At 36.8% G+C, this 15,627-nt stretch overlaps 1 protein-coding gene across 8 annotated transcripts in view; it reads left to right on the top strand.

The window, feature by feature from the left end:
* Rtnl1 (Reticulon-like1) overlaps positions 1-15,627 on the top strand; it is a 140,312-nt gene that overhangs the window by 115,775 nt on the left and 8,910 nt on the right. For 7 of the 8 annotated variants that reach the window (XM_067767046.1, XM_067767045.1, XM_067767044.1 and 4 more), the window contains one exon: positions 8,781-8,988. In XM_067767046.1, coding sequence (XP_067623147.1) covers positions 8,781-8,988 — 208 coding nt within the window. Of the gene's footprint in view, positions 1-2,741; positions 2,898-8,780; positions 8,989-15,627 lie in introns of those variants that run through there. The other variant, XM_067767052.1, reaches the window with a different exon arrangement.

Genomic DNA, 15,627 nt, shown 5'->3' with positions numbered 1-15,627 from the left:
GCTTCCTTCACAGGCACCAACCCTCCGGCTATATTGTGGCCCCAAGGTCAAACGCGGCAAAATGTAGTGCGTTCGCCGTATATTTGATGGCGCTGTACTGCCTGCACTAAAGCCGCCCTGAGGCCTTACGTCTTGTTACAGTTGCTAACGCTATATTTCTGGTCGTTACGTGTGCAGGCTGTCTGGGTAGTTTTCAGGGTATACACAGCCTTTTTTGTGTAGCTGTCCACCAAACTAGGACCTCATAGTAAAGCATGGGCTTGAAAATGGCCGAAAAATAAATAAGTCGCAGTTGCCAAAAAAAAGTTGTTTTGGCAATTTTAATGTCTTTCGTTTTTATTGTAAATATTCATATTGTTCAATTCTTCTATTTCTCTGTTTCTCATTCCTTATTCCTAATTTTCGCGAAAATAATTGCTTTTGACCAAAATACATAAATTTATTGTTAGTCACTACTTTGCCTTGCCGGTCAATGTGACTAATATTTCTTGATTAATGTAAATAAAAGGGAAAAGCAAATGCACCTATCTTTACTACGTCATCGCAAATTTTCCGCCCGTCTACACTGTCAAATATGCCCAATTTACCCCTCATTCTCTTTCTTAGCTTTTAGTATGCAGATAAGCGCTTTTATTTTAATAATGAAATATTTCCTCAGTGGCAAAATTCTATTTTACTTTACTCTCTGTATCTCTTTCTGTATCTCTTGTGTTGCTTTTGATTCTAATGGCCTCCTTCTACGCCAACCAAATATTTACATATTTACTGCCAAAATAACAATTGCCCAGCTTTGCTTAGCTGCTGTATTTCAATTTTAAATGAATTAAGTAAATATGGATAACATCGTGTAAACCAGTATATCTTATAATCAGCTGGGTGTAGTTTTAACATCAAATATTTTAAATAGCATTTCCTAGTTAGTACTCTTTCAAAATATGAATGCAAAGAATTTGCTTTTCTATAACCTCAAGAACGAATGGTTCAGCCGACAAAGCTTACAAAGAGGGCGTACCCACAATCTACATTGACGGGTCCAAAATGGCCTGCGGTGTTGGTACGGGGGTTTTTTCCGAACAGCTAAACGTCGCAATATCTACCCGTCTTCCAAACTCAGCTACTATCTTCCAAATAGAGATACTAGGTCTTATTTTAGTTCTGTTCTCGATATGGCTCGGTTTCGGTTCCAGATACGTCTTCTGTCGCGTTTCAGTTTCGGTATCGGTTCTGGTTTCAGCCATGGATTCAGTTCCGGCTTGTTGTTGTTGTAGCGATAAAGACACCCCTGAAGGTTTTAGGCAGTGTTATCGATGTTGATGGCCCTTTACTGGATGCAGATCCGGTACGTTCCGGTAACAATCACCATTAAGGTAATAGCCCGACCCTCTAGAGAATGATTTAGTATGACCACATGAAACTTTCTAGGTCATCCCGCCCTCACACCCCTAGATACATGAGAACTTGGGATCGCCAGAGCCTCGGCTGTTGAAACAAGTTTCGTCACGGGTAGGTGAGGTTAACAATTGGGCTGGAAAAGCTATAAATTGCGCTGGCAACCCCTTGAAAGGGTTGCGCTACACTACCTCTCCCAGTCTTATTACAGTTTCGTTTCGGTATGGATCGGTTTTGGTTCCAGATTCGGATATGTTTTCGATCAAGGATTCGATTGGTTCGTCCTGTTTACGGCTTGACCAAGTTTCCTGCTTTGGTTTGATTACGATCCCAGGTTCTGTTGCGGTCCGGTTTTGGTTTGTAATCTTTTCTATTCTCTCCCTTCATTTTTTCTCTTCTTTCCTTTCCTTTAAACTCCCTTCCTCTCATCATCTTCCTCTTTTTCGTTCCTTTTTTCTTTCCTTTTCTTTTCTTTTCTTTTCTTTTCTTTTCTTTTCTTTTTTTCTTTTCTTTTCTTTTTTTTTCTTTTCTTTTCTTTTCTTTTCATTTCTCTTCTTTTCTTTTTTTCCTTTCCTTTCCTTTGCTTTCTTTTCCTTTCTGTTCCTTTCCTTTCATCTCCTTTCCTTTTCTTTCCTTTCCTCTGCTTTCCTTTCGCTTTATTTTTACTTTCTTTAATTTTCTTTTCTTTCCGTTCTAGCGGTAGCGGTAGTGGTTGTTGTAATTGTGATAATGTTGGGTGGAAGTGTGTGTGGAAGAGAGAGTGGGAGAGGGAGTCGTGGTGGTAGTGCTAGTGAAAGTGGGAATAGGAGTGGAAACGGGAATTGGTTTGATAGTGAGAATGGGAGAGAAGATGAGACAGAGAAGCTTATGGGGATAAAGGGTATAAGGGAAGGTGTAAGAATGAGAGTAAAAGGAGAAGAAATGGGAGGTAGAAAGGCAAGGATAGGATAGAGAGTGAGAGCGACAACGTAGTACAATTTTTCCAATTTTCAGATAGGACAACGTCTGCCAGACACGCTAGTTATAGATACTTTGTTTAATTTTCGAAATTCTCGGCACATAAAAGTGGGTGTGGTTATTATCCGAAATACATTTTGTCCCACATGAAACATTATCTCAATTATATGACGCCTTCTGAGGCTAAGCACCAGAACATCTCGACTTCATATCAAGTCTCCGCGAATTGCTTTCCCACCTGTCCTGTTCTTGTGCAGCTAAGTATAAAAATGTTTCTCTTTTGCATTCGAAAAACGAATAATTTTTTTTCTATAAAGTGGGTAGTAAAACGTTTCTGCTTAATTTGTGATATACAAATTTTGTATATCTTTTGTATGTCTATTTAGTTCATTACTTAGTATCGAGGTGTTCTCAGCACGCACAAAAATTGTGTATGCTAAATACTTAGAGTGATAAAATTGTTGGTTAAGTTGAAAACGCATTTTCGAAACGATACCAAATTTTACACGCCAGAAGTGAAGTTGAAATTCAAAACATTAAAATGTCACAAAGTAAATAGTAAACTTATTATTTTAAATCTAATTCAAATATATCATTATAACTGTGATATTTATTGTTTCGATTTTGTTTTAGTTTTAATGTTTGGTGTCGGGATTTATTTTGCGCAAGTCTATTTGCTTGCTTCTACACGTTTGCCAATTCATTAAGATGTAATTAGACGAAAGAAGTGAAATGAGAATTTACCACTAACGGGCCGATTCTGAGCGTTACCGGTAAAATAGTACCCAGAACATTATGTAACCGAAAATCGTTACCAGTTCTTTTATTCGCGATTCTGGCCAAAGTGGTAACGCTTTCATCACCGAAAAACTCACCAATGTCTGTGTTGAAATTTAAAAGTTGGTTTTCTTCGCTTTACCCATGGCGGAACGATACAAAGTGGCAGCATGCGACAGCTGATTTTGACATTCGTCCATCGAATTTACAAAAACAAAGTACATGGAATTTTTATTTATGTTTGTAGGTATGTCACCATGCTGCCACCTTGTATGGTTCCGCCATGGCTTTACCGAAAATGTGTCACTCGTAGATACGAGGCTAAAGAAAAAACGAGACGATGTGTATATACGTACATACATGCATAAGATTTTACATAGCTATATTGTAATTTATTCTGTGAAAGTACATAATGTAAACAAATATATAATATATAGCAAGAGGCAACACTTTTTAAACGGTTTTATTTAGCTTGAGTTGACAGGCCGCATGGCCGCATGCGCGGCTACACGGCAGTTGTGAACGAATCTTGTAATTGAAATTTAAGTAACTTCCCGATAAGCTACAAGCATGAAACTTGGAATATAGTTCAGAACCCGATGACAATTCAATAATAAGAAAAAATCGCCGCTAGGTGGCGCATGGATCGAGATATTCGCAAAAATCGTATTTGTAGACCGATTTGGCTCATATTTGGAACACTTAATACATACAAGAATAGACATCGACCTGTGAAAAAAATCGCCGCTAGGTGGCGCATGGATGGAGATATTCGCAAAAATCGTATTTGTGGCCCGATTTGGCTCATATTTGGAACACATAATACATACAAGAATAGAAAGCGATCTATGAAAAAAAATCGCCGCTAGGTAGCGCATGGATCGAGATATTCGCAAAAACCGTATTTGTGGACCGATTTGGCTCATATTTGGAACACTTAATACATACAAGAATAGAAATCGACCTGTGAAAGAAAATCGCCGCTAGGTGGCGCATGGATCGAGATATTCGCAAAAATCGTATTTGTGGCCCGATTTGGCTCATATTTGGAACACTTAATACATACAAGAATTGAAAGCGACCTATCAAAAAAAATCGCCGCTAGGTGGCGGAAGGATCGAGATATTCACAAAAATCATATTTGTGGTTCGATTTTGCCCATATTTGGAACACATAATACATAGATACATGAATAGAAAGCGACCTATGATGCCCGATTTGGCTCATATTTGGAACAAATATTGCATACAGTCCGGTACAAGTGACATCAAAATATTTTGGGTAGTTGGAGGAGGGACAAGTATACGTGGCGCAGAGTCGAGTAAAGTCTTTGGAAGGATTATGTATTGAGGACTTAGGTTGTAACAAATTGTCAGGAAAGAGTCCTTGTAATAATGAGTCACTAAATGAACTAAATCGATTGAGAAATACTATGCAATTAAATAAAGACTAAAAACTTGAAAATAAAATAATTAAAAAAAATTTTTTAAGTTAAACGGTTTTATTGAAAACAATACTTACATGAAGTAATAATACGAAAAGCTAGAAAATAATTAGGTAGGTCCTAGGTACTAGTCATCACACTCCTTATCAATCTATGGCGTTGATCAGATATTACTTATTTGCGCTTACAGTTCTTTATTTTTCAGTTTTGCCTTTTTCTACACAACAGATGTTGTGTGGTTATTTCGATGTAACCACCTACTTTTGTTGGTAAAAAATTATCCGGCTACTTTCGCGGATGGAATACCAAAAGGGTGTAGAAGTTTCCACATGATTTCGTTACCGTGGTGAAGAATGTTGTAACCACACTAGAATCGGGGCGTAAAGCAGAATTATGACAAAATTGTATTGCATAATTATTCACATTCTGCTTAAGATATTTTTGTTCTATATTTTCATCTGTTGCTGTGGAATTTAGTGTGCGTATCGTATGCGTATATGGTGTGTGTGTGGCCATGCGCATCTGTTTTTATTCTACTTTTTTTTATTTCAAACATATCGCTCATTTACTTCAATAGTGTCATAACTCAAAAAACACAATTTTCCAGGAGAGCCATTCAAAGATTTTAACTGCCATGTTGCGCATATAAAGGCATATTTTCATTTTTATAGCACGTGGTAAATTTTTAACTGATCACAAAGATTTTTTTATACAACATAAATCATGATATTGGGTACGTTTATATGTTATTAACTCAAAAGTCATGTTTTTTGAGTTATGACACTATTGAAGTAAATGAGCGATATGTGCCTAAGTCAATACACCTACATATGTTTATACATACATACTATGTACAAATTATGTACATGTGTACAAACATACATATTTACTTATTATCGCCCTTATTTCAAGGATTTTCCGGGATCAAAAAAAAAAAAACAATTGTTAAATGAAAACAGCTGTGAAATACATACTAATTTGCATATGTGAACCAGGATAAACAAATTTTTATTGTGCATATATCTCCGCTTCCAGTTCGAAAACACCCCGTCTCAAAAACTTGCTTGAAGAAAACTCGCTGTCATAATTTTGTACATTTGAACGAATAATCCGAATAATTTGTTACAAAAAGTTGACGAAACTCACAGCAACATTCAATGACACTGTCGGAAGAACGGCCTTGCGCTTTAACAAAGGTGTCTTAGTGAGGAAAAGCCGAGAAGTGACCGCGCAAAGCGATCAGCAGACGCTTTATCGCTACAAGAACAATAACATCAGCAGACGCCCAGTTATAGAATAGTCTTCTATCTCTAATTAGCTAAAGCCGATTAATTTGAACATGAGATAGACAAAACCGCACATGTGCAAGTCACACAACTGATTTACATATAATGGAACAATTTTCTATCATCCCTTGTTAAATTTGAGTCGGAGACAAACCGATTTCGGCGTTGGGCCATCTTCAGTGTCATTTTTCGACCTTTAAACAATCAGAGGAATAAGAAAAGAAAAAAGTTTTTAAACAAAGCGCAAAACAGACGTCAAAAAGCATTTTCCTTGCAAGTAAGCGCTGCGAGATGAAAATGGCAAACAAAATTGTTTGTGTGATTGTGGACAACGAAACGTATTTGAAAATGGACGTGAAAGTTCTGCAAGATAAAAAATTAGAACGTTGCCAGATACCTAGGTCTATTGCTTCCAGTCTGGAGAGGCCAATTCGAAAAAAAAAAAACATCCAGATAGAAAAGTTTGGCAGAAAGGTTCTGATTTGGCAAGCTATTTATGAATGCGGGTATAGATCCACTCCGTTCCTTACGTTAGGCACCATCAACGCAGAAATTTACCTGAAATTTCTTTATAAACATCTTCTGCCATTCCTATGTCGTCATAATGGTCCAATTATATTTTTTCCGGACTTGGCTCCAGCACATCACACTTGTGTCATCCTAAATTAGTTCGAAGTTAACAATGTACATATGGTTAGCAAATAATTTAATTTACCCAAAGAGCCTCAGTTGCGGCCAATTGAGCGAATTGCTCTCTGAAGTAAGGGATTTTTTTTTAAATAGGGAAACTAATAAAAACCAGTATAGAAGTAAAAAAAATCGTGACGAAAAGTGGTTGTCCAATTGTTATCTTATCTGTGATGTGCATCTCTGCATATGACCGTAGATCGCAGTCGGTAAAGTGTCAAGTTTCGTGAGGCGAAAAATCTGGAAAGACATGAGAGATAACAGTCTATTTTCTATAAAAGTATTCCTTAATTAACTTGACGAACAAAACAAACAAATTTTAGTTGCACTATACTCCACAATACCCAACAAACATGAAGCTACCTTGTATACTTGTATTTTATAAAATTTTAAGATTTGAGTTGTTTCCAATATAAGATTTGATTAAATCATAGGACACTAGACCGGGTTGGTCCCCATACAAAAAAAAGTTGGGAAAGTGTGCCCCTAAATTTGAAGCTTATGTTGAGAGGGTTTCGGAGTTTTTTCACATTTTGAAATACAGCCGAAATTGTTTTTTTTTATTGTTACTTGGTTATTTGACATCCGATTTTTTAAATTGGTCTTATAAATCTGCATATTTGTAATGTGGCTAATATTAGCATCACTATGCTGTTAGTAAATAATCACAACAACAAAAACAGCAAGCAGCCACACTTATGTACAAGGCAACGAAGAATATTCCATACACGTAACCAGCAGCTTGAAGCAGAGAGATTATGTAGCCGGCAGCTAAGAGCAGAAGTTGTTACTCACACATACACACGTACATATGTAGCTAAATAACCAGGCATGAGATGCAACTGTCTAAACGTATAGACCTAAAGAGAAATGTGCGAACGAGGTAACAGAGAGTATATAAAAGCAGCGCAAGCTGAGGAATAACTAATCAGTTTTGATTTAAACACGCTATTAGTTGTGAAGTGAGCTATAATTTGTAATTGTGAAGTACTACTCCCAAAGTAGTGTAAATAAAGACCATTTTGCAATACTGAATATTGGAGTTATTTATTCGAAAGTTCTGCGATTGGAACGTCAGCAGAAGGTGCATAAGTATCAGGAACTGCCCAAAGTTCGTTACAGTATTTAATGTCTTTTCGAGCTGTGAAGTCGTTTTCACGTGTTTTATTCCCCCTTTTGTATCCTTTTTGTTTAACCAGACGAAAGTAAATTAAACAAAGCAAACAATTTTTTTTTTTGTTATTTTCATGCCCGCAGCTGTAGATGCCAGTTTTCTAAAAGCATTGATTGATTGCATTTGTAAAAAAACAAACTTTTTATACTATGTTCAAACAGAAAAATAAATTGAGGCAATTTCGATTTAAATTGAGTGGTGTTCATACAACTCAGTTTAGCTTACTCAATAGTAATTTGAATGCTGGTTGGCTCATCTCTACAGCAACAATATACCTTTGTTCAGACTGTCAAAATGTGCGTGTTGGTATTGGGCGAATGGAATGGAATGAAAATATAAAACTTTGACATTTTTGTATGTTGTAAGAAAATATGCTCAATGTTTTGGTTTCATTTTGAGTTTGCCATCTTCTTTTGACAATCCCCACTCCAGTGAAATGGAAAAAATAAAATCAGCTAATGAGATGAGCCAACCATATAGTTGAGCCATGCGTAACTGACGTTTAAATCTAATCAATAATCTAATCAATAAACCAGGGGCCGAAACTGTTATTCCTTTTATAATATAATTCTTTGCAAAACTATTAATTTTGGACTTTTGATATATTTGGATCAAGATAAAAATTATTTTCGGATTACAGATTTTACTTTTATATGTGGACTTTTATGGAAAAAGTTCGAAAAATAAAAAGGATGCATAATTCGACATGATATTGCAATAGGGATACCTGGGAACTCAAACATTTTCACCTAGGACAATTTTTTGACCAGGACTTTTTCGACTCCGAAAAAAAAAAATTATTATTTTCCGTCCCTGCAATAAACACTTCAAGGTTGTATTTGCGGGTTGAAACAATTAATTACGCAATTTTTTTTAAATTGGCAATTTATTATTACAATTTATTATATGATAAATTGCGTAATAAATTGCGCAAATGTTATAAATTGCCAATTTGGTGTGTGTTTGTACATCGTATTATATTCAACAGTTTACAAGTCTTATATTATCTATTTATTTCTTGCTGTATGAAAACGGTTTTTCATTGTATATATTTTTTTAATTACAGTGGAATCTCTAATCTATTGGCGAGATGTGAAGAAATCTGGTATTTTCTTTGGTGCTGGCCTTGTCATCCTGCTCGCCATTTCATGCTTCTCCGTGATAAGTGTTTTTGCATACCTGTCATTACTGATATTAGCCGGCACAGTAGCATTCAGAATCTACAAATCAGTAATGCAAGCCATACAGAAGACACCCGAGGGTCATCCCTTCAAGTAAGTAAAATTTGTCAAAAAACAAAATAAATATATATTAATATAAAAGGATAAGTTATGCCTTGGCTGGGAATGGTAAGCAGAGAAAGAGCGCTATTCACACACGGTTAGATCATAGAGATGATGAGGTGATCGCTGGTCAGCGAAGGGTTCGTTAGAAACGTCCGCGTCAATACTCATTTAGTAAGGCGTTACAACAATCAGATTTGAGTTACGCCACTTTGATAAGCGTTTGGCTTGGTAGCTTGACCTTCGCTTGTGATTTACCTTGTTCATTGGGCTAAATTAAGCTAAGTGATAATGATATGGCTATAGATGCTTTTAAGGCCTGTCTCCAGTTAGTAGGGTTGTGGAGTTGTTTTATGTAGATAAGCTTTCCCTTGAGCTATTCATTCTTAGAGGTTCCTTTTAATATTTTCGTATTCCAATATGATGAATCAGTCTACAGACAATGCCTGCAACCATAATTTCCATTCTGCTGATGAATTTATGTTGTCTCAATGGGAGAATACAAATAATGAAAAGCACCCCGAGGAGGTTCTGAGTGCTGTGTACTGAGAAGTTAAGAATTTTTCTAATATTGCTCAAAATTGGGGCTAGGTATGTAGTTCAGTAGGGGCTGTCTTATCTCCTTAGAGGTTGAACACTACTTTGCTTTGCTTCGTTAGAAGTTGACCTAAATTTATTTATTTATTTATTTAATTATTTAAAGTCAACTAACAAGAGTGGTCGACTAACAAAATACAAAGGAAAGTAACATAAAAAAAAGATAGCGTAAAAATATATACAAGTATAGAATTAAAAATGGAATAAATTAAAAATTTACAATTTCTTTTAACATTGAACAAGAACTAAAATTAAACTATCATTACAAATTAAACAAATAAACTTTAAGATATCAGTTGAGACTGAAAAGTATACCATTGCGTAAGGCAACAAACGAACATTCGATACTAATGCAATTATACAAGTCGTTATAGTACGAGCACCAAACAAGTATAGGATCATTTTTGCCAAAATTTCTACGACACAGGGGTAAATGGAAGGGCACGTAGTGTCTGGACGTCCTAGCAGGAACTGCAAAGCTCAATCGACTTAGCAGCTCAGAGGAGTCAATCTCACCTAGAATTAGCTTATGCAGGAACATTACCCCGAGTAATATTCTACGATTTTCCAGAGTTGAGAAGAAGTCTACTTCTATAAGACGGAAGATGAAGATTTGAGTCCCAGTTAAAGGCCCGTAGAGCAAAAATTAAAAATTGTTTCTGCACAGACTCAATACGCTTTATATGAGTAATATATAATGGACACCAAACACACGAGCAATACTCAAGTATTGGGCGGACCAGCGAAGTGTAGAGGACTTTGGTCAGATACGGATCCTTGAACTCCTTAGCCCAGCGTTTCACAAAACCAAGGGTACCCATTGCTTTATTAGTAATATAATAATATAATGTAATAAATATATTGATATGCAGCAGTACTTCTCTGATCTGTGCAGTTTAGTCATATCGTTTTACATATGACTTAGGCGGTTATTACTATGAGCACAGAATTAAACTGGTTCACTATCTAGATTCATAACCAGCGCAACCGCTCATATTAGCAGTTCACCACAATTTCGCCAATAGCGCCAACGACTCACCTCATGTCTGACCCCCAAATTTAATTCAGTTCAATAGCGAGTATGATCACCAAACCCCGACTGAGCAGTAAACAAAATTCGCTTACGCTTACTCATTGAGTTGATCCCGGCCTTGGTGCTGGCTTCATGGTATGAACGCTAAATAAAAATACTCATCCTTATTTCTCACTTAGTGCGAGTTATGCCGTCACTACCTACACATACATATATGTCCTCGGCCACGCATTCGCTAGATGGGCGCTGGAAGTGAACATGCCCCAAAATCACGTGTTCGCCGAAAAAATTTTAGATGTAGCTTTTGCTAGTAGTCTCATATACCAAAGTACTTGCATATACTGGAAGCATAAAAGGCAGTCCTCTAGTCTGCCATGAGCTAAGCTCTGTTGTAATGAGAAAGACATTGGCCGAAAGTCTTGCATGTGAATCCGGTACGGTCTAAAACTAGCACCTTAACGTACTAACTTGATTATCCCAAAAGTAAATTCGCTTATAAAATCTCGCCTAGTGAAGGCATAATAAGCGCTAAATTGCAACCTATAGCAGAAGAACTACGCAATCCTCCCAGATGTTTAGATACATCTTTTCTTCCAACAGCTTTACTGCGTACTCTGTTGGCAAGCCATGAATGAGCGACTGACGGCTCTTAAACCTTAAGGAGGTTTTTAATTTCTCTAAAATAGGCTTTGACTACCTCGGAGGGTCCATAACTTAATAATTTGCATTTTCCACGCACAGGCATGCCAGAGTCTACTTTTATGATCCGACTGATGTTGTTACCACTGCAGTCAAGATGAGCCAAAACGACACGAATTCGTAGCCGTCCAAGAACTTTCACATCTTCATCAGATAGCTTTTCGAACGATACTATACGAACTGCAGCCAAGCGGTTGCAAAAACCAGGCGGTTCTATCCATTCGAACTCTGCACGTTACTTGATTTTTCTTCAATTTTGCCAATGTTGATTTTTCTTTTTAACTCACCTTTGATACACATTTTTATAAGGAAGCTTTCAACGAAACTGTTTTGATAATATCGAATTTATCATCCATGCAACATCTTTCCCGTATATTTTCTGTTAGATGACGCAGACGTAGGGACACGATATCGAATACAAAGTGTTGATACGGTACTCATTTCAATTATCGCTCTACAAATATCGGGTAGCCAATAGTATCGAACCAAAAATACTCGATACTCAAAGTGTCGATACCGAATTAACACGACAAGTGCACTTTGAGATCTCAAATAATCTTTGATTGTGTAAAATATATGTTGCGATAAGGCCGAAATTGCAAAGGGCGTTCTGGCAAGAGCATCAACTTTGTAAGAAGAGTTCTCTACTTCTCGTTTCATAGATGACTTTAATGTATGGCCGCACGTGTATCTATGCACAAATTATGGAACATAAAGCGAGGGAAACAGTGAATATATTCTTAACTTATAGCGCTGTCAAAGCGACAAAGAGAAATATCGCGGCAAGAGTTCTTCGTAAATCGGCCTAAATTCGGAACAGAAATGATCAATTTCTGCAAATTCTTCAGCGCAAAACTAGGTAGGGCCAAACATACAGAGAATTCTATTTGACCGATTAGTTCTTTCTTTGCATGCATGTCGCTGCCTTGTAGCAAAAATTCGATACAATGCTGCGGTCGAAATACTTGATGACAAAAAGTAACGCCATATAAGTACCGGTATCGAATGGTAAGTGTCGATATGGTAAAGTATTTTATCGAAATTCGTGACCCTCTCCTAATGGCTATGCAATCTGGGCTCGAATCGTAACATACGAAAGAAAACAAGTAAGGAAGGCTAAGTTCGAGTGTAACCGAACATTACATACTCAGCTGAGAGCTTTGGAGACAAAATAAGGGAAAATCACCATGTAGGAAAATGAACTTAGGGTAACCCTGGAATGTGTTTGTATGACATGGGTATAAAATGGAAGGTATTAAAGAGTATTTTAAAAGGGAGTGGACCATAGTTCTATAGGTGGACGCCATTTCGGGATATCGCCATAAAGGTGGACCAGGGGTGACTCTAGAATGTGTTTGTGCGATATGGGTATCAAATGAAAGGTGTTAAAGAGTATTTTTAAAGGGAGTGGGCCTTAGTTCTATAGGTGGACGCCTTTTCGAGATATCGCCATAAAGGTGGACCAGGGGTGACTCTAGAATGTGTTTGTACGATATGGGTATCAAATTAAAGGTATTAATGAGGGTTTTAAAAGGGAGTGGCCCTTAGTTATCGACCAAAATGTGGACCAGGGTGACCCAGAACATCATCTGTCGGGTACCGTTAATTTATTTATATGTGTAATACCACAAACAGTATTCCTGCCAAGATTCCAAGGGCTTTTGATTTTGCCCTGCAGAACTTTTTCATTTTCTTCTACTTAATATGGAAGGTGTCACACCCATTTTTCAAAGTTTTTTCTAAAGTTATATTTTGCGTCAATAAACCAATCCAATTACAATGTTTCATCCCTTTTTTCATATTTGGAATTATGGCATTTTTTTTTCATTTTTCGTAATTTTCGATATCGAAAAAGTGGGCGTGGTCATAGTCGGATTTCGGCCATTTTTGATAAAGTAAGTTCAGATAAATACGTGAACTAAGTTTAGTAAAGATATATCGATTTTTGCTCAAGTTATCGTGTTAAGGGACGAGCGGAAGGACAGACGGTCGACTGTGTATAAAAACTGGGCGTGACTTCGACCGATTTCGCCCATTTTCACAGAAAACGGTTATCGTCATAAAATCTATGCCCCTACCTAATTTCACAAGGATTGGTTAATTTTTGTTCGACTTATAGCATTAAAAGTATTTTAGACAAATATAATTAAAAAGGGCGGAACCACGCCCATTTTGAAATTTTCTGTTATTTTTTGTAGTTTGCTGCACCATATCATTACTGGGGTTGAATGTTGACATAATTTACTTATATACTGTAAAGATATTAAATTTTTTGTTATAATTTGATTTAAAAAATTTCAAATTACCTTTTTTCAAAAGTGGGCGGTGCCACGCCCATTGTCCAAAATTTTACTAATTTTATATTCTACATCATAAGTTCAACCCACCTACCAAGTTTCATCGTTTTATCCGTCTTTGGTAATGAATTATCGCATTTTTTGGGTTTTTCGAAATTTTCGATATCGAAAAAGTGGGCGTGGTTATAGTCGATCTGAGATGAGTGCCTAGGAACCTACATACCAAATTTCATCAAGATACCTCAAAATTTACTCAAGTTATCGTGTTTACGGACGGACGGACGGACATGGCTAAATAAATTTCTTTTTTCGCCCAGATCATTTTGATATATAGAAGTCTATATCTATCTCGATTAGTTTATGCCGTTACGGATTACCGTTATTCGAACAAAGTTAATAAATAGCGAAGGCGGTTAAGAGATCGCAGTAAGCCTTTGGACTTATCGCAGGCCTATCATTTATGTATTATTTCCTTGTAACAAGAAATTATTCCAGTTTCTTGAAGAGATTTCGCTTCACTTAAGAAGCTTTAAGTTACTTTGTGGAGAGTATAAATTTGAAGCAAGGCGATACCAAAGCGGGTGTCTGCCATGAATACCGCCAATATCTCCTTTTGGCTTGGACGATGCTTGTTTGAATTCGACCTTTGTTAATAATAAGAGTTTGGAATTTGTTATTATATTTTATTTATTCACCTATTTTAACAATTTATTTCCACTTTCAATGAAATGTGTGTGTATGCGATTGCCAGTTTGTGTTCGAATGAAAGTAGAACGTAACGTGTACGTTCAGTCACTCGTCAGGTATGTTGCGATCCAAAATTACGATCGAAGTAGTACGTTCACGATAATCCGCAAATCATGTTTTTACGTGACAAGTTACACGATCACTGATGTTACGATTTGGCCCCTGGAATCCTAGTTTCCGATAGCTAGAATGAGCATAGGGTCACTTGATACAACAGTTTATCCAACAATGTAGAGCATGGCCAATATCTCACACATCTCTGTGCTGAAGTGTTTCAAAATCTGGAAATTCGGTGCCCAATCTATTAATTGAAACTTTAACTCTCCCAAAAGGACTAAGTCATTCTCGGCTAACGGGTATTGTGTTGAACCTTCTACTTGGAAAAAATTAACGCTTATAACTACCTACTTTTAGGCGTTTAATAATTTTACTAAGATGTTTCATTTATTTTTTTGTAGCAACGTATTGTAACGAATTTACTTGCAAATCCTCTTATTTGCCCTTTTTGCTAGGATCGTATCGCTAAACTGTTGAATAAATAATTCCAATATTGAATAACGGAAAAATGGCCTTTATTAAAATACTTCACAATAACACTCAAACTGTGCAACGAATAGCTTAAAAACCAAACTGATATCTTAAAGGAAACTGACTTTCAAAATAATAGTGCTATTGCTCGCTAGATATCGTCTTACTCGTAACTGCTTGACAATTCAAATCAAACTGAATTACTTCTTACTCGCCTGCATTGCTTTTATAGTTTACGCTGCATACTTCTAGGCTCTTCGATTTCCAGAAGTTACTAGTTGTTTCGGCTACAAAATCGCCAGCCACAACTACGTGCACAAATTATTGCTCCCTCTTGTGACAACTCAGATAAGGTATATGCATGTGTTCGTAGTTTACAGTCTCCCGCACACACATAAGCGTATAAGTAAATTCATCGGTGTGTGACATCTCATCTCTCGCTGCCTTGTATGTAAATGTTGCTCGTCGGAATGTGTACATATGTGTAGACGCAATTATTGATTCGTTTATGTAGATACATAATGATTGAATTATTGATGTGCATTCACGTCACTGCTTAGATCGGCTTAGAGCTGGCAGCACTCCTTAGTTTTGCTAATATTCGTAACACTGCCCTCCACCTAAGTCTGATCGTCCCGATCAGACAAATCTCTCGATCTAAACGCTGCTAATCTCTCCAAATGAACCACTTTCATTTTGGTTCGTGGTTTGGTAGTGGTTTGTATGCGG

The sequence above is a fragment of the Eurosta solidaginis genome, chromosome 2 (assembly GCF_040869045.1).
Source record: "Eurosta solidaginis isolate ZX-2024a chromosome 2, ASM4086904v1, whole genome shotgun sequence".
NCBI classification, from domain to species: domain Eukaryota; kingdom Metazoa; phylum Arthropoda; class Insecta; order Diptera; family Tephritidae; genus Eurosta; species Eurosta solidaginis.
The sequence above is the reverse complement of the archived record's forward strand: the minus strand, read 5'-3'. Positions and strand labels throughout refer to the sequence as shown.